Source organism: Rissa tridactyla, chromosome 1 (assembly GCF_028500815.1).
Source record: "Rissa tridactyla isolate bRisTri1 chromosome 1, bRisTri1.patW.cur.20221130, whole genome shotgun sequence".
NCBI lineage: Eukaryota > Metazoa > Chordata > Aves > Charadriiformes > Laridae > Rissa > Rissa tridactyla.
The window spans coordinates 2,520,751-2,546,540 of NC_071466.1; the positions used below are offsets into that span (position 1 = coordinate 2,520,751).

At 38.9% G+C, this 25,790-nt stretch overlaps 1 protein-coding gene across 21 annotated transcripts in view; it reads right to left on the reverse strand.

Annotated features, from left to right (window-relative positions):
* The window catches only part of DLG2 (discs large MAGUK scaffold protein 2), a 1,057,033-nt gene that overhangs the window by 394,786 nt on the left and 636,457 nt on the right, over positions 1–25,790 (reverse strand). For 11 of the 21 annotated variants that reach the window (XM_054188274.1, XM_054188271.1, XM_054188268.1 and 8 more), the window contains one exon: positions 7,841–7,891. In XM_054188274.1, coding sequence (XP_054044249.1) covers positions 7,841–7,891 — 51 coding nt within the window. Of the gene's footprint in view, positions 1–7,840; positions 7,892–20,222; positions 20,283–25,790 lie in introns of all 21 variants that reach the window. The other 10 variants (XM_054188265.1, XM_054188269.1, XM_054188270.1 and 7 more) reach the window with 1 other exon arrangement.

A 25,790-nucleotide genomic window follows, 5' to 3' on the forward strand; every position in this document is an offset into this window, starting at 1 on the left:
ATCCAGAGGCCAGGGAGTCCGCCCTTCCCAACGCTTACAGACCTCTCTGAAGGTAAACAACTGCCACTGACACGTCGGCCTGCCAGTGCCAACTCTAAGATGTGACTGCAATTAGAAAGCATAAGAGAATTTCCTGCACAGTGATTGCATGCACTACACGTGTATTTTCAAGCATCTTTCTTAATTTCCTCTTTAATTTTACAGAACTTTGTGTTACACATACACAGGGAAATGCACTGCAAAGACTCTATATGGATACCCAAGAGATAAAATGATCTCTCTCTGATTTCAAATTCTCTGCACAACATTAAAAAGGTCGGGATTCACATTTTCTGTTTGCTGATAACTCAGCTCCATCCGTAGATACTTCTGCCTCTTCTTGTAGGCAGGCTGTACTGGTGCCTTCCAGGAAAAAATTCCTGTGGGTGAGCTTTATTGCGACAAACACCCATAGGTGTTTCTACTACATTCTACTACAAACCTGATAAAAACTAGCCAATAAGAAGGATTCTGCCTTTTATAAATTATAATTTGTTTCAGTCTGAGGCTGCAAGAATAACTACCACTTACTCTCACTTAGGAAGCAGGCAGAGCCCAGCAAAGAAGCAATGTAATAAGCGCACCCAGTCAGAAAGCTCTCAACAGTGAAGAAAACATCTAGAGTTCTGCAGAAATAAACACTCAGAGAGCAACATTGCATTTGGAGGAGCTCGGCAGGTACCTGAGGGACACTTAGTTTAAAAGATTCACTTTCTCCTGTTGGAAGATGTCAGACCACTCCACTGGGGCTGTTGATGGTTGGATATTGTGCACTCTGGGTTCTCAAAAGGCATGGTCTACTCCATAAGCTTTTAAACTTTGAAAATACATTTTCCTAGTGGCCATTTCTTGACCACTCCCTTACGCACTACTATTTCTGAACCACGTAAAGGAGAAATTTCCTGGCACTGCATTGTCCTACAATCTCATCACTGAGAGGTTAAAGAGTACTGACACGTGAACAGATGGTGTCTAACACCTTAAAAAAAATAAGAAAGCAGATATACTACTGAGTAATAGTGAAAACCTTATTTCCTAGATATACAAGCAAACAGTGGTCTTGGTAGATGAAAAGTTCAACCAGGCCAAGTGCAAGGTCCTGCACCTGGGTAAGGGCAATCCCAGGCACAAATACAGGCTGGGCAGAGATGGCTTGAGAGCAGCCCTGAGGAGAAGGATTTGGGGGTGCTGGTGGAAGGAGAAGCTCAACATGAGCAGGCAATGAGCGCTCGCAGCCCAGAAAGCCAACCGCATCCTGGGCTGCATCAAAAGCAGCGTGGCCAGCAGGGTGAGGGAGGGGATTCTGCCCCTCTGCTCTGGTGAGACCCCACCTGTAGTCCTGCGTCCAGTTCTGGGGCCTCAGCACAGGAAAGACATGGACCTGTTGGAACGGGTCCAGAGAAGGCCACGAAGATGCTCAGGGGGCTGGAGCCCCTCTGCTGTGGGGACAGGCTGAGAGAGTTGGGGTGGCTCAGCCTGGAGAAGCGAAGGCTCCAGGGAGACTTTATGATGGCTTTTCAGTACTTAAAGGAGGCTTATAAGAAAGATGAGGACAGACTTTTTAGTAAGGCCTGTAGCAATAGGACAAGGGGTAATGGTTTTAAACTAAAGCCGGGGAACTACAGGCCGGTCAGCCTCACCTCCATCCCTGGAAAGATGATGGAACAGCTCATTCTGGGTGTCATCTCAAGGCACGTGGAGGAAAGGAAAGCTATCAGAAGTACTCAGCATGGATTCACCAAGGGGAAATCATGTCTGACTAATCTGATAGCCTTCTACGATGGCATGACTAGATGGATAGATGAGGGGAGGGCGGTAGATGTGGTCTACCTTGACTTGAGTAAGGCGTTTGACACGGTCTCCCACAGCATCCTCATAGGGAAGCTTAGGAAGTGTGGGTTAGATGAATGGACAGTGGGGTGGATAGAAAACTGGTTGAAAGACAGAGCTCAGAGGGTTGTGATTAGGGGCACAGAGTCTAGTTGGAGACCAGTGACGAGTGGTGTTCCCCAGGGGTCAGTACTGGGTCCAGTCCTGTTCAATATATTCATCAATGACCTGGACAAGGGGATAGAGTGCACCCTCAGCAAGTTTGCTGATGACACAAAGCTGGGTGGGGTGGCTGACACACCGGAAGGCTGTGCCACCATACAGAGAGACCTGGACAGGTTGGAGATCTGGGCAGAGAGAAACCTTATGAAGTTCAACAAGGGCAAGTGTAGGGTGCTGCACCTGGGGAGGAACAACCCCATGCACCAGGACAGGCTGGGTGCTGACCTGCTGGAGAGCAGCTCTGTGGAAAGAGACCTGGGAGTCCTGGTGGACAACAGGATGACCATGAGTCAGCAATGTGCCCTTGAGGCCAAGAAGGCCAATGGCATCCTGGGGTGCATCAAGAAGAGTGTGGCCAGCAGGTCAAGGGAGGTCATCCTCCCCCTCTACTCTGCCTTGGTGAGGCCGCACCTGGAGTACTGTGTCCAGTTCTGGGCTCCCGGGTTCAAGAGGGACAGGGAACTGCTGGAAAGGGTGCAGCAGAGAGCTACAAAGATGATGAGGGGACTCGAACACCTCTCTTATGAGGAAAGGCTGAGGGATTTGGGTCTCTTCAGTCTGGAAAAAAGACGTCTGAGGGGTGACCTTATCAACACTTATAAATACTTAAAGGGTGGGTGTCAGGAGGATGGGGCCAGGCTCTTTTCAGTGGTGCCCGGGGACAGGACAAGAGGTAATGGGCACAAACTTGAACATAGGAAGTTCCACCTAAACATGAGGAGGAACTTCTTTACCCTGAGGGTGGCAGAGCACTGGAACAGGCTGCCCAGAGAGGTGGGGGAGTCTCCAACTCTGGATACATTCAAAACCCACCTGGACGTGTTCCTGTGTAAACTGCTCTAGGTGACCCTGCTCTGGCAGGGGGGTTGGACTAGATGATCTCCAGAGGTCCCTTCCAACCCTATGATTCTATGATTCTATGATTCTAAAGGAGGGTACATTCAGACTAGATATAAGGAAAAAATTTTTACACTGAGGGTGGTGAAACACAAACAGGTTGCCCAGAGAGGTGGTAGATGCCTCATCCTTGAAAACATTCCAGGTCAGGTTGGACGGGGCTCTGAGCAACATGATCTAGTTGAAGATGTCCCGGCTTATGGCAGGGGGTTGGACTAAATGGCCTTTAAAAGTCCCTTCCAACCCAAACCATTCTATGATTCTATGATGTCTGCTAAAACAAGATAGATAGATAGATAGATAGATAGATAGATAGATAGATAGATAGAAAAAATAAGACATTGAGTCAAATTAAAATCCTTATGTCATTGAACACAATCCAGTTCCCATTGCTCTTCAGTGCTCAGTGGAATGCACCTCATTACACTTTTGCAAACTTCTGCATTTTCACAAAGGAAATTAGTGATGAAAACAGCATAATTAATAGTACCGTAGCAATTATCTCTCTGGTTTACAAGATACCACAGTAAATAAAAGTCCAGGCCTGAAATAAATTCCTTACTCTACCAAAATGTACAAGGATTGCTTTTTCCACTGTTTCTTCAGGATTTTTAAATTCGACCCTTGAAGTTTACTTATGATTATGGTTTTAGCCTTTCTAGTCGAGATTTGAATAGACCTTTAAATTTGGTGGAAATGTGAAAACCCAACCCTTTAGAGAACAATAATCTTAAACTAGAAAAATGAAATCTGATGGCACTTGATGTCACTGAAATATCGATCAAAGGAAAGAAGAGAGAGCAGATTTTCAGTCTCTCCACTGAACAGAGCATGTGGTGGATACAGAAAAAAAAATCAGAGCTATCACAGCACACCACCAGAATTTACTCTTGGAATATCTTTAATGTGATTTTCCAATTTTCTAATTATGCTACCTGAGCATCCATGCCTATCTCTCCCTCAATGGTAGTAAGACCAATAGTCAATTGCAACCAAATCTGAAAAAGTGGGAAGGAAACAAAATAGTAAGTTCCTAAAAACTTTGTAAAATGATGTGGTTCATTGAAAACATTGACATTCTGCAGTGTAACCTGAATTGTTATCATAGGCCAGAGAATCCACAGGAGTATAAAAGAAAAAGAAATAGAGACACTTCATGCATGTCTCAACCTTCTGAAAATTCTCAGTCAGAGCTTGACCTGCTCAGATACCAAGGTCAGTCAATCTCATGATGCAAATCCACTGGAAGCTAGATGTCTTTATTTCCAATGTTGATAGAATTTAATTTTTCTGAACAGTCTATTCCACAAAAAGTAATATAATTTTACTTTTATATAGATACGGAATGAAAATATGTGCTGAAGCATCAAAAGATTCCGTGAAAACAGCTTTACTAATCATAACTGCCCTTTTTTTCCCTAACATCTAAAGAATAGACAAGGTTAGATGAGCAAAAAAGTATTGAGATCTGAACTCAGACGTTGAACTCGGCATGAATCCAACATGAATCATTAAGTGACCCACTGTCTTTCTTTACTCTTCTTCAAGGCAACTATTGATATTGGCTGATATTACATGTATTTCTATTAAAACCTCTCTTCAGCATGTCTCCAAGCACTGCGCTGTACCAAGGAGTCAATCAATTAAAACTTTCCTCCAGCTTAGAGAAGTTAGGCTGGGCTTTGTCACAGAGTCTAGTCAGTTATCTTTTACACTGACCGCTGCTTTACAAGTGCCAATTGGTCTCTTGATAGCGCTGGATACATTTTTTAAGTCCTGCAGTAATGGAAGACTAACATCACTGCACTAACATGAGTCATTTTATGGAAAGTTTCCTTTTTATGGTGTCTTGAATATTCAAGCTAGAGCAAGGTAATGGCTTATTTTAAGGGATTTTGTCTAAGTGTGCATTTGGGCATTGCAGATTATTACAAATCGACAAGTCTTAGTCTACACCTGGATCTGCATTTTATGCCTGTAAATTAGCAGAAAAACTCACATTCTCTGAGGTAGCTGAAGGATTTAAAACCGTGAGTTGTTTTTGGTTTTTTCTTTTTAGAGAAGAGAATTTGTTTGATTTCTCTTAACTGTGTAATTGTGTTACTCAAGTAGGTTGTTATGAGAGCTCTAAATGAGGAACACTTACTTAACAGTGATCCTTGTGGGCTCGGGGATTGGTGTTGGTACTTGTTACGTGGCTGGCACAACTGAAGAGTAAAAGGATAAGAGCATGCCACTAAGGAGGGGGCTGGCAGAGGCGTACTTACAACTTCCTTAACTCCTGGAATAGCACTGATCGCAGCTTTAAGGTGGATCTGCCTCAAATTCATCATCTTTTAAGCTCAAAACCCCCAGTCTTGTTAAATTGTAAACTAGGACACAACATTTTAAATATAAACAACTGAACAACATGTTGTCAAAGTGCAAAACCAAAAAAGCTTTCTACACAAGGCCACTGTGTCCTTGCAGCCATTTCTTGGTAGGCCAGCCGGGCCTCAGGCAGCTCAGTGATGCTCAGCAAGCCCTGCATTGTCCATCCCCCCAGTTCTTTAGCAGGTTTCATTTTGGCATTTTTGAGACCCTGATGATCTGCTCCCCAGCTCCATGTGGGATGCATTTGCCAACATGGACGCAATGGCTCTATGTATCCCTGACGGATGGAGCCACCTCTTCATCCTGGAACAAGGACCATACCTAAACCAGTAACTCTCGTCTGGAATATGTCCCACAAATTCATGCCACCTATGGATGAAGATGTTCTCCTACAATTAAATTAATGGTGTCCTTGACAAATCTATAGAGACTGGGAGATGCCCTGAAGTATTCAATTGTTTACCACCTTCCCTTTCATTCTGCTCTAAAATAAAACAGGAAAGACTGCAAAAGCCCTAATACAGCTTCAACCAATTTATCTTTCACATCATAAAATCTTTTAAATTGTATTGACTATATCAAAATGTGGATAAATGTCATGAAGAAAATATCTGATTGTTTTGGGGATGCAGAATTCTGTAACTTGGATAACTGGACTAAAATGGAAAGTTTATTACCAATTGTTTGATATGGGCAAGCTACATTTTTATCTCTCAACAGCAGCAACCTTAATACATTTTGCAGTTTTGCCATTAAATACAGAGATGATTTTCCATCTAATTTCTAAAAGCAGTTTTGTGGAAGAAAATGGGCAATCAACATAGAGAATGTCTTTCTTCTGAAAATGCTTTTAGTCTAACATAAATGACAGCTATTTAAAGGCAATCACTTGTGTTTTATATCTCACACAAAAACCAGCAGACACAGTACCCTGCCTTTGAGACAAAACACTAATACATGTGACAGAACATTTCAAGCAGTAATAATTGGAAGCCACAGATTCAGCAGCATCCAGAAAACAACTGAAATATCCTCCATTTAAATCTGTAGCTTTTTTTTGCTATTGTTGATCAGTCTTTAACTGACATTATGTGGCATTACATCATGAATAAGTAATTATCTACGTCAGACAGGTACAGGAGATGCAAATCACATTCGTTCTGCAGTATGTACACCGATAACTTACACATCTATTAAAAATAAAGTGGTTTTCAAAATATCACCCAGGAGGCATGTGTTCTGTTCAGTGACCTTTGGAAACTCTAGTCCAATGAATAACTGGTGATGCGCAAATAAGTTGAGAGACAGTAGATAAAAAGTGCCTATAACCTTATATGTTATCCGTTATAAGGATGGCTACAGTAAAAAGATATATTGCTCTTTCATAATTTGCCTGAGAGAGCAAATCAATGAGAACATAAACTTGTATCCCTTTAGGTTGAATGGTTATGAAATTCATTATCCTGGACAATTAAAAATATAACATGCAGAAAAAGTGCAATGAATTGTATAATCTAAGTATCTAATTTAATGGTAGTTTGCTACCTCACAGGCATTGGTTCATATGGCATCAGTCACATCTTGGTAAATCCAGCCTTGCATTCAAACATTTTATGTAGAAAGAAGCCTAACACTGTTTGCTTCATGATGAAACTTCATATTAGGGTGTTGGTAGAGTATTGAAGGAATTCAGCAATGACAATCTTGCATCCATTAGAAACCTCTGTAAGCACTATGATATATGATAAAGCTTAGACTTTCTTCCTCTTTTGACCCATCTGTTCTTGATCTTGTGGCAAAGAAAGTACACAGTCTAAAGAAAACAGTTTTGTAACCAAAAGGCAAGGAAAAACCACCAAATCCAGGAAGATATGATGCAGTACAAACTTTAAATATGTCTCTTTTTTTTTGTGTGCTACTTTTAAACCACACTACCAACAAAGCCTTCACTGCCAGCCCTGATTATAGCTCACATAATTCAGACTTGTGTAAACATATTCTTTACACATAGATATATGGTCTACAGCTTTTATAAAGTCACTTCAACATGAATGAAATTGCAATTATTTTTTTTATACTGTAAGACTACACAACTTCTATTATCATGCACATATCTAAGGAAATCAAGGAGGTTAAAAGAAAAGATTCCACAATTCCAGCCTGCAAGCTAAAAGGGAGTTAACAAGTCACACGGCCTCTTCCCAATAATCAAATGCCTAGTCGAGCACTGACATAGTTATGGGGAAGAAAAACATTCTGATACTAGTCTGCCAGTAGCTACATCTGAAACTTCTTAAAAACGTGAAAAGCTTATCCTGTTGTATCACTAACATTTTTATAGTTTAGAATAAGAGAGGACATCTTTATTCAAAATATAAATAATTTTGTCCTCAACCACTTTTAATTTCATAAGAAATTGCACTATTTTTACTACAGACTATATTTTTTTTTCCACAAGAGAAGAAAAAATGATACTTACCCTCTCCAAAGTAATTTCTTCAAATTCATATTCAATTTCTGTTCCATTGACCTAAAGAAAATAAAATCAGAAAATTCCTTAAATGTACATGGAAGGTAATTTGGTAGGGATATTGTACAGATATTCCAGTATAATCAGTTTACCAAAGCACATTTTTCAACATATAGGTGAGGTTATCTAAATTATAGCCTACTTAGCTCCCTTTTGTCTTGAATGACATGCAACCAAGCCTATAAACTTGAAAATAGTAGAAGTTCAGTATGTAAAACACTGAAATAATGGATAACTAAGGCACTTACATAATATGACTGATATTTGATATAGCATGTTCATGAACTACGTGCAATGTTTAAATAGTTTCCAAGGTAATAGTTTCATGTCAAAAATAGAAGACATGTTTCTAAAAATTATTCTCACAAATGGAAGAAAGATTAATTATTCATTGCCTTACGCGCTCCGATTTACTTTGCAATACAAAACCAGACAGGAAATTCATAGTACTTATGTAAAAATCACTCACTGATACATATACTGAAATACATCTTGTTTACTATATTAACCTAGGGCAAGAACATGACAGAGGACCTTTGCAATAGACAGTTGAATGGCAAAAAGGCACAGAATGTTAATGCAATTCTTACGCTGAGTTTCAGTGTCAAAATAAATTAAGCTACGAAAGGTAGAGCACCAAAATGGATTGCGCTGGACAAGAAATCTATCAGCTGAAGACATGACACTGATTTAAGCAGTATTCTAAAACCTTGTTCTATTCTGACATGGATTTTTTCTGTCCCTTTAGGCAACTCAACATCCCTTTCTTACTTTCCTTATTTCTTAAGTGCATCTGAGAAAGCTACCAAAGCTGACTATATTGTAAGCAAATTGCAGAGTAATGAAAATACTTCTATTATTAAAATCTCAGAAGAATTTTAAAGTGTCCCTTAAGTGGCCAGAAAATATTGATTAATCAAAAATAATAGGTATTGCCCATGAATCATGCTGGTTTAGTTTTTGTGATAATAAGATATGTCCTGGAAAATAGTCTTGGTTTAGTGTTTTACTTAATTTATACTTAACAAAAAAAATTACTTTGTAAGAGCAAAAGTGAAGTGAAGCATTAGGATTGGCCTAATCTTGGAGAAACAAATTTGTTGTTTCTCAGAACAAGAACATTTATTACTCCTCCCCACTCCCAGCTGCTATTTTTCTATATTAGCTTTCTAACTGCAATCAGAAAACACTGTACACAAATCATTCTTTATCTAGTCAAGCACCTTTCAAATGTAATTAGGTACTTCTCTTGTGAATATCATAACTAGGTACATGTATCTACCAAACAAAAGCTTCCTATAAAAGACACCAACTATTTAATTTGTCTGCAATTCAAAATCTGATAAACCATGAAATCAGTAATAGAAATACAATCCCCAGAGTCTGTGTTCAAAAGCAAAGGGGGAGAAAATTCCAAACAAATAACCCGTGCTTAACAATGAAACGAAAACACAGCATCAAGGAATAAAATATTTAATACATACATAATATTTGTATTTTTTACATTATTGCAATCCGGTAACCACATTACACCACACTAAAAGCAGATATGAACAAAAATTTTACTATAGGGTATTTTCCTGTTCTATGTTATCACTTTAATGCTTTCTGCTTAAACTCTTTTATTAATATAGGCAACTGACTAGTATGAACAGCTTTATAGCTACTGCATTTTTCATCCTTTCTTGTCTAATGATAATGAAATCAAAGCTATCTATATGTCTCTGTTTTCATGAACTTCTCTTTCATCTTATGTTGGTGGATAGCTCTGATCTACGTCTTCAATTCCTCAGTCTTGCTCTATAAAGCTGTCTTTGCTTCACTGCTTATAATCACTTTTCCTTTGCATTAAAAACTCGTTAGTGCAGCAAAATGGGAAAAAGAGGGACATGAGAAGTGACCAACCTCTGTACAAAGATGAAAGGAGAAAACACAAGCTGAATACTCAATTTGTATTTGCACGCAGACAATATCTTGATTATGATCATCTGCGGGGTTTCTTTTATCATCCACAGTCACCATTCCAAAAAGGTCTTCAGTTCAAATCGCCATTAATCACAGCAGAGATCCATTGTCAGGTTCCATAGCAGCAGGGATGATATGAATTAAAAAGCTGATCTTGATCCAACGCTTTTTGTTATTTAAGCATATATATCTACATATGCAGTTCACTGCCCTGTTTTTCTTTCTGGTCGCTCAGAAGACCAATACGGTTATTTCATAAAGGGTCTAATAAGATATTGCACCTACCTGAGGCAGGTGGAAAGATGATGTATGCAGTACCATTGATTGCTAGCACCATTTTATTTCATATTTAGACTCTCTGGCTGCACCTACACTGCTAAATTAGAGTAAATTTTCAGCCAAGTCTCAGTGCTTAAGGCTGTTTCTGTCTGGAGCCTGCTGGAAACAAATAGCCAAGGAGTGAGCCAACAGTTAAGCAGGAGGAGAATCATGGCTCCAGTGCTGGAACTGGCTTGTCGGTCCTGTCATTTAGCAGCATACGGACCTACCCTCTGGTTTTGTCCATTTTAACTTAGTCTCTGGCCTGACAAAGCCCCTAAACAGGCTGTGTGAACATGCAACTTCCATTTCTTGCAAGTAGTGGGAACCTTTTCCTATGCCTCGCTTTACAGTTTTCTGAATTCTGCTTTTGTACCAGATTGCAGCAAGAGCACACAGCAAAATTTACTATGACCTGTATGATTTTAGATAACTATGTAAAACTCCAGACATTTTCATATGGGTTTCTCTTCTCCTCCACATTCAAAGAATTCACCAGTGTTTTCCACATTTCAGTTTTGGAACATTCTTTCCTATCTTGCAGGGTTGCAAGGTTGAAAAAAACAGATCTCTTTAATCTCAACTAAATGTTGCTATTTATAACGATGAAATGGGAAGTAGTTATCTAGCTCTCTTTATACTCAGTGAGAAGAAACAGGCCCTTCTAAGTCTTAATTTCATCCTACACTAGATATCTCAGGTAGGTTAGATGAATTGTGCCCCTGAGGTTTCCTTTCACTAAGTACAAACAGAGCCTAAAAGCAATGTGTAAAGTTTGGGGAGCCCTTGCCTTAAACCTGTTTTCTTTGCATTACTCCTAACTATAGATTGGTAACAAAGTTCTGCTTAAGGGATGCTGTATGTTTTTCATAATTATACACCAGTGAAAGGCCAAATCTCTGGTTTAGCAGCTTCTCAGATTGTTTTTTTGGGCTTGTCTGCACCTGTAACTGGCAGCACATGCACATCATGATATCCCAGCACCTGCTCCCACAAGCCCAACCGGTTAGGATGTCTTCAAGGAACAATTCAGGCTCTCCCCTTCTCCAGAATCTCAAAGCCAAGATACACTGTTGTTGGCTTCCCTCTCTGATTTGGGACACTGACGTCCCCTCTTTGGAGAAGGAGCGCTCAACAGCTCCTGTGACAGTACTGGGGCCAGAGGACTCTGGCAGAAGTGGGTAAGAAGCGCACAAGATGAGGTCCATTGGAGGACACAATCAACCACATCCCTTCTGCAAGGCACAGAGTCTGGAATCAAAAAGTGTCTCATCCAGGAACATACTTTATTTCCAGCAGAACAAAAAAGATACTGATGACCAGGAAAAAATGCATATGGGCTACACGAGGAACAGGTCCTCATGAAACCTCTAGATAACATTGAGGGCCTTTGTCACTCTGCTGTTCCGAAACAGCATCACCAACATACATTTCTGATGCAAGAAGGCTTCTTCATCTCCTGACCTTACATATAGTCATGATATGGAGCGTGATGAACTTACAGCCTCTGTAGAAGAATTCAACTATTTCCCAATGTTTAAAGCAACTACTTGCAAACCGAGGTAACAGTTGCCTTTCAATTACATCTGCACCTGTTATACTGGAGGGCTCCCTCAAACTTTTGACAAGAAAATGTCTTTAAGAAAGAGATGTAATATATGGTAGCTACCTAGATTCCAGCATTAAAGAGAGATTTTCCGGTGAAGCTGTAATCACTACTAGAGTTCACTTATCTTTCTAAGAAGAAAGCACTAGTCATCTTCAGATGACACTGTCTTTCAGGAGAATGAGAAATAAGGAACAGGTAAAAAGAGATTTTCATATATCATTTTGTGAAAAACCTGAAATAAAGCCCATCACACAGAACACCAAAATTAGGACCTGACAAAGTCAGTTTTGCTTGTTCCTTTACGTGAAGAATTTTAATTTCCAGGAAGTGTCTCCCATTTAGTGCAGTTTAAGGATGACATAAGGAGGTGAAGTAATCCCTTAATGAAAATCAGTTCTACAGAATATGATAGATTCACAAAATCCTTGAGAAAAACATTCTTTTGGGTTTTTCATTTTTACATACTCTGTCACAAAAAACATAGAGATGTTTTTCTCCTCATAATAATAATTTGATGCTTGTTTTTATACTTCTGCAGTAATTTGATTTGATAGACCTGTTTACATTCAAACCAGTAAACATTGCCAAATTCTTTCTTGCTATACTTCTACATATCTACAACCGCATCCACCCACTCAATAAGATAAAGATGTCATCATATGAATTTTAATGAAAAGAACTAGCAACAGCGGCATCAAAACACAATTTATACAACTGTAATTTTTCAAAACCACTGCACCTATTCTTTCCAATAAAATTTGTCCATAGAGTTGTTTGTTATGCTTAGTCTTATTTTCAAGAAGAGACTGTTTTGCCTAAAAATTACAACATCTGTAGACTTTTATTACAAACAAACCCTGTTTTAATTACATTTAATTGGATATTGTTTTTCTGCTGTCTTCAAGAAAGAAGACTGCTTCTTCTACTTCTATTATCATATGCATAGAAAGATAGCTACCCTGCCACTGATTTTTCACTCAACATGCAAATTTTATTCTTTTAGCTGTATGGTTTCATCAGTTACCACCCAACCCTGACCAGAATACAACATTGCCAAATTCTTGTTGTACAAGTAACTGTGGGATGTATTTGTCCTTTAAAAATTTCCAATTTGCTGCATAATTAAGACGGTCCATTTTACATTTCAGAAACATCAAGGCCCGTTGGGTAATTTAACAAGTATAAGATTTAAATAGCCCTTCATGATTTCTGTTTCATCAGCAAGACCAAAGACTGAGCCTTATTTAGCCCTTTGCCATCTCCAGATTTAGGTTATTTCTTCCTGTCAAAGGAAACCTGCTGTTGTCTTTTTGATATTGTTTTCCAAGAAAAAAATTAAAAGTTTCTCTCTGCATATAAACATACAGAAAACAGTCTCCTGTGTTCTCTGATTTCAGATATGATTTTGTGTTTTCAAACTTTCCCAAAGAAGCTACCAGAAAGTTTTTCATGCTACTCTTCTTTATCTCAGCACAAGCAGGACATGGACCTGTTGGAGTCGGTCAGAGGAGGGCCACGAAGATGATCAGAGGGCTGGAGCCCCTCTCCTATGAAGACAGGCTGAGAGAATTGGGGTTGTTCAGCGTGGAGAAGAGAAGGCTCTGGGAAGACCTTATAGCCCCTTCCAGTCCCTGAAGAGCCTACAGGAAAGCTGGGGAGGGGCTGTTTGCAAGGGCATGTAGCGATAAGACGAGGGGCAATGGTTTAAACTAGAGCAGGGCAGGTTTAGATTAGACATTAGGAAGAAGTTCTTTACACTGAGGGTGGTGAGACACTGGCCCAGGTTGCCCAGAGAGGTGGTGGAGGCCCCATCCCTGGAGACATTCAAGGCCAGGCTGGATGAGGTTCTGAGCAACCTGATCTAGTTAAGGAAGTCCCTGCGTATTACTACAGGGGGGTCGGACTATATGACCTTTAAAGGTGCCTTCCAACCCAACACATTCTGTATTCTATGATTGTATGATCTAAGTGAGTGAGTGCATTTTATGGGCTTTTTGTACAAGAGGCCCCGCATCTATATTTAATCATTGTGCATAACTAAGTCCACTTCCTTCTTTTCACCCATATTTCCTTTAGGAAACAGGCACAGTAGGTTAGGCTTTTGGAATGAAAATTTACCATAGCCTAAAACTTCCTTGTCATAATATGAGTGTTCTGGTGTGAAGAATGAAGAGTGAAAGACCACATGGTTTTGAAAGAAATGTATACTTTGTCAGGAATAGGTCTTACACTGAATGTGCAACTGATTTGTGGATCCTTCCACGGATTCCTACAGAGCACTTGACCACCAGTCATTGTACATCCTTTTGGGAAGATATCACCCTCAACAGACAATTAGCAGAGCCAAATCCAGCTCTCGGTCAACACCTGCAGCACAGTCACAATCAACTTGTACCCTGCTCAAAGGGTGCTTTTTTTCCTCATTCATTTCTTCTTAGATGTCTCCTACATCCTTCTCCAGGTCTTAATTTTTAGTCAGCCGCCTTCTCCACTGTCTGTGTACCGTACTCATTCTTTCCTCTCTTCTTCCTCCCTTACTGTTACCCTGGATTTTCTTGTTTCCATTCTCTTGTACACAATACCCTTTTAGGAAGTAACCATTATCACTCTTCTCTGGTTGATTCCCAGATCCCTAATTTTATCTTACCCTACCTCATTTCTCAAATCTTGTTCAGAACAAAATCATGTTTTCTATATCTATTGTGAATCACTATCCCCTAGCCCTAATAAAAACTTCTCATGTTTCCACATCGTCCTCCACTGCTTTCCCTGATTTTCATTCTTTTTGTGTTTTTCACTTGTTTCTTCCTTCTTATTACCTGCAAATCTGTTATTTTCTTTTACTCTCACACAGATGCATGGACATACATATCAAATTAAACATACTTTATATAATCCCACTTCATCCAAAGGATTATTCATGATCAGCTTTCCACCTTCTTATCTTTTCCAACTAAACTTTAAAAATAATATTTTCCCATAACTCCTATTGAGTCACTCATACATCCGATGTACCTTGATTCCTTTCACTAATATGCTTCACCTGCTTAACCACAGTTTCAAAATCTCATCCAGAGAAGTGATTCTCTTTTGATTTCCCCTACTTGCTGCTCTGATTACTCACAATTCTTTCCCCTATTCAGCAATAATTTAGATTTTTTTTTAAGCTGTTTTGTCTCCATAGATCTGACACTTTCTACAGTCTGAAAAACATATATCTTAATACTTTCCTCCTAGGTATTCTTATTTTATGTGGCTTATGTGTTATGTGATAGCACTCTGTTCTTTACACTGTAAGCCATCAAATTTTCCTTCATCTTCTCTTTGTTTTGTCCATATAGTGATGTTGCCATATACACCACAGAAGAAAAGTGCCTATATGTTTGTGAGCGTAAGCACTTGATATATCTCAAGCAGACCCATCACAAAATTCCCAGTTTCATAAGCATAATCCATGGAGCAGATCAACGCAGAGATCATGATTTCAAATGGGGCTTGCAGTAAGTGGAAATGAAGCTACATTCGTGCATGAATTCTCTTTAGGCAAAAAGAAGAAGAATGCAAATTTCAGCTTTTGCACTTACAACATTCTCTCTTACACTAAGAGAAATTCATGTGCCATCATATTAGTTATCTAACCAGGTAGAAATATAAGTTAAGCAGCCATCTAGGATTTTTTTTACAGGCACTGGAGAGAGGAATCAAGAGGGGGTGATTTATGCCACGTGCCTTAGTCTTCAGATGAAATTGCCATTTGAGGAACCTGTGCCTGCCCACTGACTGTATAGAGACGCTTTAGACTTTTAGGATTTGCATCCTAAAAAAATAATTTCTTAAAATACCTTATAATACTCTATCTTAAATTTATAGCATAGGTCATTGCAGGAATTTGAAACAGTGGATTCCAGAGGACTGGACAGTTATTTCTTTCCACAAAATTACTTTCTTTCTTGTGCAATTCAGGTCATTTACTATAGGGCTTCAGAAGTTCACAGTCACTCTGCCTTTCATTTTCTTCTGTGCTTCTGCCGTTACTGCCACCCTAACATATCAGTTATCATAAACTCTCAGTTTGTCAGGTTCCTATATCTCTGGTCCATTTCAGTTTTAGAAGAAAATCCATCAAACTTTTCAACAGTCTGAACAGTTCGTACATTTCTAGAAATGATTTTCTTGTGTAATACTTCATTCCACGCACAAGATACATAAAAATGGAGAACTGTTGTTGCTTGATTGACCTTATTTCATCAACAAAGATTATGAAGTACTTGTAACTTGGGAGTTACAAGGTTATTTTAATAATGTTTAATAGTGTAATTTCCACAATTTTATTTAAAGGGTTGGTATGTCTAACCAGAATTACAAGTTAAGAAGAAGTTCTTCACCATGAGGGTGGTGAGACACTAGAAGAGGTTGCCCAGAGAGGTGGTGGAAGCCCCATCCCTGGAAGTTTTTAAGGCCAGGCTGGACGGGGCTCTGAGCAACCTGAGCAACCTGAGCAACACCTGGAGGTGTCCCTGCCAACGGCAGGGGGGCTGGAACTAGATGGTCTTTAAGGTCCCTTCCAACTCGAACCGTTCTATGAGTCTATGATTCTATGAGTGTGTAAAAGGCAAATAATTAATACAGAAGCTGTGGGCTAAGTTTGATTCATTTAAACACTTAAGATAAAATTTTCTCTTGGTTTTAGGAAGAAATCAAGAGCATACTAACTGGCAAAATTTTAGGGAAGAAAATAGAAATTCTTTGACATCCATGACATGTTTATGCAGCAATCATATAATGAAATATGTATAATATACATAATGAACATGCCCCATTTCCTCAATGAATAAATATACAACCAACATAATCTAATCTCTTGCAATTTGTTAAATTACAGCGTACTCTGACTCATATTTTTGAGCCTAAAATTGTCTCCCAGTAGCTTTGTTTACCTTTGAGAGTTAATACTCCCTTCCCTGCTCTCCCACCCCACTGCCTACGAACAAACCACAATCAGTGTGGGTTCTTTTATTCTCACGTGTTAAGTCTAGCACAAGTACTGAAGGCTAAATTATACTCTCAGTAACACTGGTGCAATCCCATTGGTGTCACTGGGCTTGTACTAGTGTAGCTGGTGTTACATTTATTCATCTGTGGATGTACTTACACCCGCAGGAAGGAGCAGGCCTGAAAAGGTAAAGAAAATACACGCACAAGTAATAAAAATGAGTAATAAGGAACATTCACATAAATAAAGTGTATGTACATTTATAAACAAATATTCATGTATTCCACAGGACAAGCTTTTTACGCATGAGTCACTTCACAAGTATTTTTATAGCAGCAGAAATGTTCACTATTTCCCTTAAAATCTGGGAAGACTCTTTAGTGTATGTACAGGCAGGGAGCCACAGTCCTCTGCACTCTACAACTAAAAGCAGAGCAGAACAGCTCCCTCGTGCCCAATTAATCTTGCTGCAGAAAAAAAAAAAAAAAAAAAGAAAAAGAAAAAAAAAAAGAAGACAATCCGAATGGCTGAGACAAAGTCAAAGTGGTTTTCTGCTCCTCCTCACAAGCTCAGGGAAAGAAAATGGATGTAACTGTTGCTCACAGGGATGAACAGTGCACACCCTGAGAAGCAGCTAATATGGCACAACCGATCATTAGTCACAATCTAAGCCGAACCAAAGTTCAGCAAATTGTTCTAAATGCTTCTCAGCTTTCTTGGTAGGAAAAACTGTTTTGCATCAGTCTGAGAGAAATTTCAGTTTGTCGTAAAAATTTCTTCAAATTAAACCTAAGGAGAGAAGGAAAAATCACTTTCCTCCACCTTCAGTTTCGTTTTCGATACAAAGATGGAATTTTGAAATGTGCTGAATGTTGCTTTCGAAATAATTTTTATGCTGTGCCTCAGCATTCTGAGAAAGAAAGAAAAAAAAAGATTATGCTTATGCTTTTAAGGTTATCTATTAGCTACCGCATGCAACAGCAGAGATGCTTTACTTAAGCACTAAGGAAAAAGCCAAAAGAAAGCTTGAGAAAAATGCTGACATATAATGCTCTTTAAAACAAGAAAAAAAGCTTGCACTGCACAATAAATTCCCTCAGATTAAGAAAGCGGTGTTGGGAAAAAACCTATGGCAGAAAACCTATTCGAAGAATAGTTTTAATACAGTGAAATGCACAACTGCAACACAGAAATACTTTGAAAATGTTTAATGTTATGTAATACCACTTTAAAATGTCAAGTATTGCATCTTTTCAGAAGTAGAGCATAATTTACCAATGATAGGAAGTATCTTTAAGGTATTCTCCATAGGTTTCCTGACATAATGAAACCTAAGATTTCCACATCTAAACCGTAAACTATCTGTCAGCAGAGATTTGGAAAATATTCTGGTTCTTATCTCACCAATAGGTAATAAAGTCAGTGGTCAGTGATTATCATGGGTAGATTTGCATATAATACGTCTCCCGGACATCAAATTCTCTGATATCCACAAGGCCACTAAACAGGCATTCCTGGGCTTTACTACACTGTACATGTCTGCTCCACAGATGTGTTATTTTTCAGGCTTAATTTTTTTCTCGCCTCATCCCATATTTGGAATCTGTTGTGTTACAGGATGTGATAAAAGTTCATCTGCCCCCAGAAGGGAACACGGAGTCAGTGGCAGGTTGAAGAAGCCCATCTAACACCCCACTTGGCGGCTCCCAGGCCCATCACGGGGGCCGTCAGCCCATCGAAGGTGTGCACACACACACGAGCAGAGGGCACAAGGGCAGGTGAAGGAATCCCTGTAACCCTGTCAGAGACCTGTCCCCTCCCAGGAAGCTAAGGGTGACACCCAGCACCATGGGTCAACTGGAGGGCACCTTACAGCAGGACACATGGTGGGATGGAGGAAACGAGCGTCTGGGCACTGTAACGAGACTCATGAGATTTTCAAGGGAGGAACCAAAAGTGGGGAAAAAGGAGGGATGAAGGTGGTTTGGAGAGGAAGAAGCATGGGAAAACAGAGGGGCAAGGGGATAAAAGGAGCCTGTCACAGGTAAACAAAGCTGGTCAGTGCTCTTCCCTGTCTGTGCCCTGCGCCTGCTGAGCATTGTCTGTCATGTCTTCTGTTAAACACCATTTCTACCTATTTTCTTGTGTGAGGGGTGCTGTATTCTCTGTGTGTGTGTGTGTGTGTGTGTGTGTGTGTGTGTGTGTATGTGTGTGCATGGGGGTCTGTGGTACCAGCAGCTGGAGTACGTGAGGGTGCTTAGGCAGTGGGTGATTGCCAGCAAACATCAAGCTGGGCTAGCTGGTGAGTGGGTGAAGCTGTCAGAAGCCAGGGGTGTGTGTAACTGGGAGTGAGACAGCTGGAGGAGTTGGGTACTGGAGAGACAAGGGGTCCATGACTACTGTCCAAGAGACTTTAGGATCCGGGGGTTGACTGAGACACCCATTTGTGTGTGTGTAGTACTTGTGCAGGGGGCAGAGCAAGGATCCAGGGCCAGCTACTGGATGGACTGGAGGGATTCACAGAGGGGGTGTGTGTGCACGTGTTGGTACATGCAAAGGGGTCTGTATGAGCAGCTGGAGAGGGCTTGCAGCCTCTAGAGCTTGCACACACAGGCGCCAGCAGCTGGGACAGCAAGGATCTGGGGCCAGCTCTACTGAGTTGACCAAGTGTCTAAATCCATCTACCAGCAGTTTTCACACTGTTCATATGTGTATATACATACATATGGGGGAGGGGGACAGAATGAGGCCATTGGTGGGGCTTTTCTTGTGTGAGAGCTGACTGCATCTGTGTGGTTCTGTTCAGCCATGCGCATACTCGTATACGTGTCCTGTTCCTGTATGTGCTAACCGGGAATACAGCCTCAGCCTTGCTACCGGTTGGACGTTGCAGCATGGAGTCACTGCAGCCTTGCCTCTATCAGGCTACCAAATCCAGGAACCCTCTAACATATTGTAATAATTCTTGCACATGCATTGCAAATATAGTATTTTTTACTACCACAGACTACAACACAATGCAAGGTTAAACTGAGAAAAAGATTTAACTTTGCAGGCTTGTGTTCATTGCTATGTACCTCCTATTTTCACCAAAGCAGAAAGATTAAAAATGTGACAGGGAAAGCTATTTTCATAATCTTTTTGAGCCATTCTTCACTGAGAATTGGTAGGGAAAGAAAAATGGCTATAAGAGACCTGGAAACAAGAAACTGCACTCAAAGTGTATATGATGGCAAACTATATACAATGTTAAAGCTTTAACATTCATAAAGCAGGGGAATGCCTGCAAAATATAAATTAACTACATTTTAGGTACAGAAAAAAACCCAATGTGGAACTCAAGAATTGGGTAGAAAGTAGAGTATCATCTATTTTCTCCAATAGGTCTGCATACAGAGATAAGGTTCATTGAGACATGTCACTGAAATGGGGGTGCCCAGACCAACCTGTCTTAATGATGAGACCAGTCTCCCAAAGTCATGAGAATGGCTCCTGGACATTGGTCCCTATTTTGAAAGAAAGATGAACATCTTTCAACAATGTCAAGGTATGTGAAAAAATTTTCCATAAAATAGAATATATTTGTGTCCTTCTACATGGAAATCAAATTGCTGGAGAACGGAAGAGGAGCACTTCTCTGACATTTTACAAACAAACTTCAAAGTAATACACAGTGCCTCAAAAAAAGAAATGAAACACTATTGAAAGCACCAGCTGCAAATTACATTTGTCCTCCTCTGGGGGAATGAGAAGAGGTCACGCGGACAGTTGGAGACTTTTACAATTTATAGAGTAAGAGAGAGCACTATTAAGATAACAGCAATCTGCTTCTACTAAAGAGAACGATGATGGTGAAATCAGAGTGATTAATCAGCCTTGTACACTACACGTTATTTGAAAAATTACTATAGCTCAATAGTTTCAAGATAAACCCGATGTGCTATGCTCACCTTTCTATCACCTTTGCAAAGTCTTAAGTCCTGAATTTGGACATTATACAAGATTAATTTTGTTATGGCCACACTACTGCCCAATTAAGCTGTGTAAAGAATGAAACAAACACACTTGCCAAAATCCAATAAAGTGAAGTTTTCTGCCGAGCTAACATCAAACATCACATATTCAGCACGCATAATTTATGACTAAAAAGAATCCAAATTTTTAAACTATTGCCATCTTTATGCAGAACAATTTACAGGCACAAATCACTTGACAGCTGATTGAATATGTTAATGTAAAATACAAAAAAAATGCACTTCAGTTGTCATTTCTTCTTATTAATAGTCTCCACAAAGTGGAAATTTATCTTATGTAGGCATCTGTACTTTCTATTACCCTCAAACTAAGTCAATCTTCTATGGAAAATTATGAGAGCTGGGATTTTTAAGATCAGGAAAACAGATATTATCTGTGGTATATTTGGGTTAGCTACTATATGAAGAAAGCTAGGTCATCTAAACACTGATTAAAAATATAATTTACCATTGAGGCTGAATCACCAGATCACTGCATTAAAAGTAGCATGGGTTTTTATTATGTAAACTGTGGATTAGAAATGAGTCACATTGCAAAACAGTCAACACTCACAAATTGCAACAGCAGGGGCTTTGCTTCAGAACATTTCCTGAAACTGTGCTGAAGGTGTGCTGGTTTTACAGCATGGGTCAAGCTAATCCCTGTCTAACAATGGGGGAAAATGAGAGAGAATTTAAATGGTTAATTTTGCATTTTTATTAAAGTGAAATCCTGTTCATTCAGATTTATTTGTATTGCTGTAGGAAAAGAACAGGAACACACTGCAGCTATCCTAAAATTTTTAAAAAGTTAACATAAATAATGTGAAAAAACCCTCCTATAAAAACTGCAGTGGATAATATTAAGAGCAATACATAAAAGATTATAAGGGAAGGAAATCTTTTCTATCCAATGTTATTACTAATGTCGCGTTATGTACTGCCAGGATAACAACAACTTTGCCTTGGCTGAACTTTAAGAGGTAGTTTGCAAAGCAAAACATCAATCAATTCTAGACATAAAAAATAAATATCCTTAAAATTACAAAGAAGGGTTCTCATAAAATAAATTTCAGATATAGCTCATCTTAAAGGACTGAAGCATCATAGAAATTAAGCCCTTCCATTTCCAATAAGACATGAAACCAATATTTTTCTTTTCCACTTTTCATCAAAATTAGTTTTCTCTTCAATACTGAGCAGTTACTTTCTCTTTACTTCTTAGGTAATCCAAGGTCAAAGGAATATGTCTGTCTGACAGCAGCACTCTAAATTTTGCCTAACTGATGTCCGAAGTCCTCCAAATGAAAGTCTTATGGATCAGGGAAGCTCTTCCTTCCTTTTGTATAATTAAAACTATTAAGATAATGACATCTGGGCTAACTCTTCTTTCACTTTTGAAAACAGCTTTCAGTTAAGTTCTACACCTTTGCTAATACAGTGAAATCTACCTGCAAGTGCCATTGTCTCAAATCACAAAGAAATTAAGTCTATAGATAAGTAATTATTCACTTGTACTCTTTATGCTATGTTTCCAAATTCAGTTCAGAACTGCGACTTCATGACAAAGTAATTCAGAGTAAAGCTATCGCTGTGGAAAAATAGTCTTGTGTACTTGAAGATCTTTATCAACATCTTAATTTTATATCCCAATTAAGCCTTTTATGCAAAAGAATAAAAACTAAAAGGAACAGAAATATTTATGGAAGACAATAGGTTTGATGGCTTAAGACCATGGATTGTGTTATTAAAGCATATCTTCAAGAGGTTATGTTAGCCACTGGATCCTTGCAAACCCACAGGCCCTACTGATTTTAGCTTACTGCTACAAAATCCAGTAATGTTAACTGTGGGTCTGTACTGTAATATATCAAAAATGACACAAAAGCAAAAGCTAATTCAAGGCTAGGAATAGCAAGACAAAAACAAATTTGAACTACATGTAATTTAGGTCAGTTCGGGCCATGCAATGCTAGGCTGCCTCAAATCTCCAAGGGCTTCAAACAACTCTAACAGACATACTCTGCATTCTGCAGCACACAGCAACCTCATGGACAAATTCTCTTATACGAATTAAAAATGAAGTATAGCTGGGCACAGAAGAGGGGTATGTACATACACTCCCACACCCACAAAAGCATATATGATACTTCTCAGAGCGATAAAAATGACTGATAGAGCAGGGCCTTGCTGGCTTCTCCACGGTAAGGGCTGCAAGGAGAAGAATGGCCCAACAAGAACAGACTTTGCAAAAGCAAAGCATGGTAGCTCTTTTGGGGGGCTTATTTCTATGTCAGCCAAAGGACCGACTGCCTGACAGTAGGTAGAGGGTATCGAGAGTCCTGTTGTAGAGTTTAGTTTTTTGTCAGAAAGTCTGCTTCATAAACTCCAGTGTGCGAACTAAAGACTGGTAAATGCAAGGAATTTGCTTCTCAAGCACACCCGTGATCTGGTCTAAAATGCTAAACTACGTGCACTCTAAGTAGACCAAATCCAAAAAGTATGAGGCATTACACATTTTCTCTGCTGTGTCCGCCTGAAGCAGAGGGACACAGACAAATGCATGATGTGCCCTCTTTGCAGTTCAATAAACTCCTCTCTTCCATTCTGCTAATGACAAATGAAAGAACTTCTGGACTGAATCTAGAGGCCAGGGTTATTCACAGGCAATTGAAAATGGAAAGTATTATAATTTTGCAGAATAGAACTGTGAAGGAGTAATTAGATACGTGACCAAGAATTGCTCTTACTTTCTGACTTGACAGGATGTTGATATTTCTACCTACATCCAGAAACAATGAAGGTTTTCTTCTGATTTTTTATGTAATATGACATGTAGCACTCAAATCTGCAAAGTAGTGCTCATTCCTGAGGAATAGAAAAGAAATGCCCCCAAATCTCCAAGTTATTTTACTTTAAAGAGTTGCTTTTTCCCCTAGTTAAAAATTATGTCTTTGGTGATACTTAAATATTCAAAACTGCATCTGGAATCTAAAAGAGAAACACAGTAAAAACAATTACATTTGTACTTCAAAATCACTTTGGCCCCTTTTGTAAAGATGTTTCTTTCTGAAATAGCATATTTTGTAAGAAAAGGTTTGAAATATATTGATTTTCCAGTAGAAAACCCATGGATATGAAATAGAGGCAAAATAAATCAGATTCATAAGATCCATTCTGTATTTTTGTCTTGGGTTTTGAACAGCAACAACAAATTGTTCTGCTATCCATCATACTAAAATCCATTTAAGTCGTCAGATGGCAGGATGAAGATTTTTCTGGTTTTGCAAGTTTAAGGGGAGTTGTTTTATGTTAGTTCATTAGTCTTGTGTTATGTAGCACCTTTTTCACTGATGATCTCAAAATGTTTTATAAACATGATTCAAATCAATTTTGTCAATACTGCTATTATAAAAGAAAATCTCTTATCCCACTGCAGAAACGATGACACGCAGAACACAGGAGTGTTTGCCAGGGCAAACAACATTGCTGCATACAATTCAAGGGCCAAAACAGAGAAGCCAAGCCAATGCAGAACTAAAAAACTAGCACTGAGGTCTACCAGATTTAGCTTTTCCATTGTAATCCACATTAACTGACAGACTGAAAGATGAGTGTAAACAACAAACAAACAAACAAAACTGGGGTTTAACAATCTGGAAAACACAAGAGTCATTCGAGATAATAAGAGGTGCAATCCGACTTTCAAGACTATGATCAAACTAATTAAGAAAGAAGCAACAAATTTGTTCTGAAGAGAAGTCAACAGGAAAATAGATATATATACTCATGTCAATATTTTTATATATTTTAATACACTCGTTGATAAAAAAATCCCAACTCCCTACTTTTGTGAAAATTTAGATCCTACCCTTTTAGCCAAAAATTTATTTTTAATGCTCTATTTCCACTGTCTTCAAAAATGCGCTCATCAGTCATAGGTATATATGATATTTAATACTCATTATGTAATGACACATGACTTATGCTTTATTGTAGAAATATATAAGGCCACCTCCTTATATGTGAGAAAAAGAAGAAGAAAAAGAAGAAAAAGAATTTGCAAGAACAATGGGAGACTGAAGAAATACAAGGAATTCATTGGCACCAAAAGGAGAATAAAGTAAATATGCCTTAGATCTTATCACTGTGACAAGGCAGGGAGAGGAAGAGAACAACCACGGTACCCGAGTGAACTTATATTAACGTTTAGTTGAAGTGAAAGGAAAACGAAATTCCATCATGAAATAAATAGGAAGGTTCCTATCAATTTCTGAAAGTGATGCAGCAAAGCCAGTCTTATAGCTACTTTCAACTAACTATACAGTGGTTTGGAATCTAAAAAAGAAATAAATAAGGCTTATTCTGTGCAACAGAGAAACTGAGATGATTCATATGTTATTAAATTAATGCTTCTCATTATACAAAAAGATCTAAAATTTACAGCCAAAGAATAGAGAACAAACAAACTCCCACAAATGTTTAATTGTGCTTAAAATGCCACAGAATAATTCGTTTTGTACTATTGAAGCTTCCTATCAAATTTATTCCCACGTCCAAAGCTTGGCAAGCCAGTTTTCAAGCCACTGAACCTAGAAACAAAGCTAATTAACTGTTTCTTCTGTTATTCACTATAGGCCCAAATTATAAGGAATAACATACAGTATAATAGAATAAGGCCTTTTCTTTTATCTCATTTAAGAAAAGCACACTGGTGAAAAACAGTCCCTCACAGGATGGGTTTTTTTTTCCAAACTATTGAGTTGAAAGGTTTGAAGAATGTCAACAGTACCAAAAGGTTTAATTACACGAATTTAAATCATTGCAATGTTAATGAGACAAATCACGCAGTTTACCAGTTGTATACCAACTGTAAAAAGGAAATTTCACTCTGGTGGACCAGTGGAAACATTACATTTGAAAATGCTTTGTGACTACATCTTTGTCAGTGACATGGACAGTGGCATTGAGTGCACCCTCAGCAAGTTTGCCAACGACACC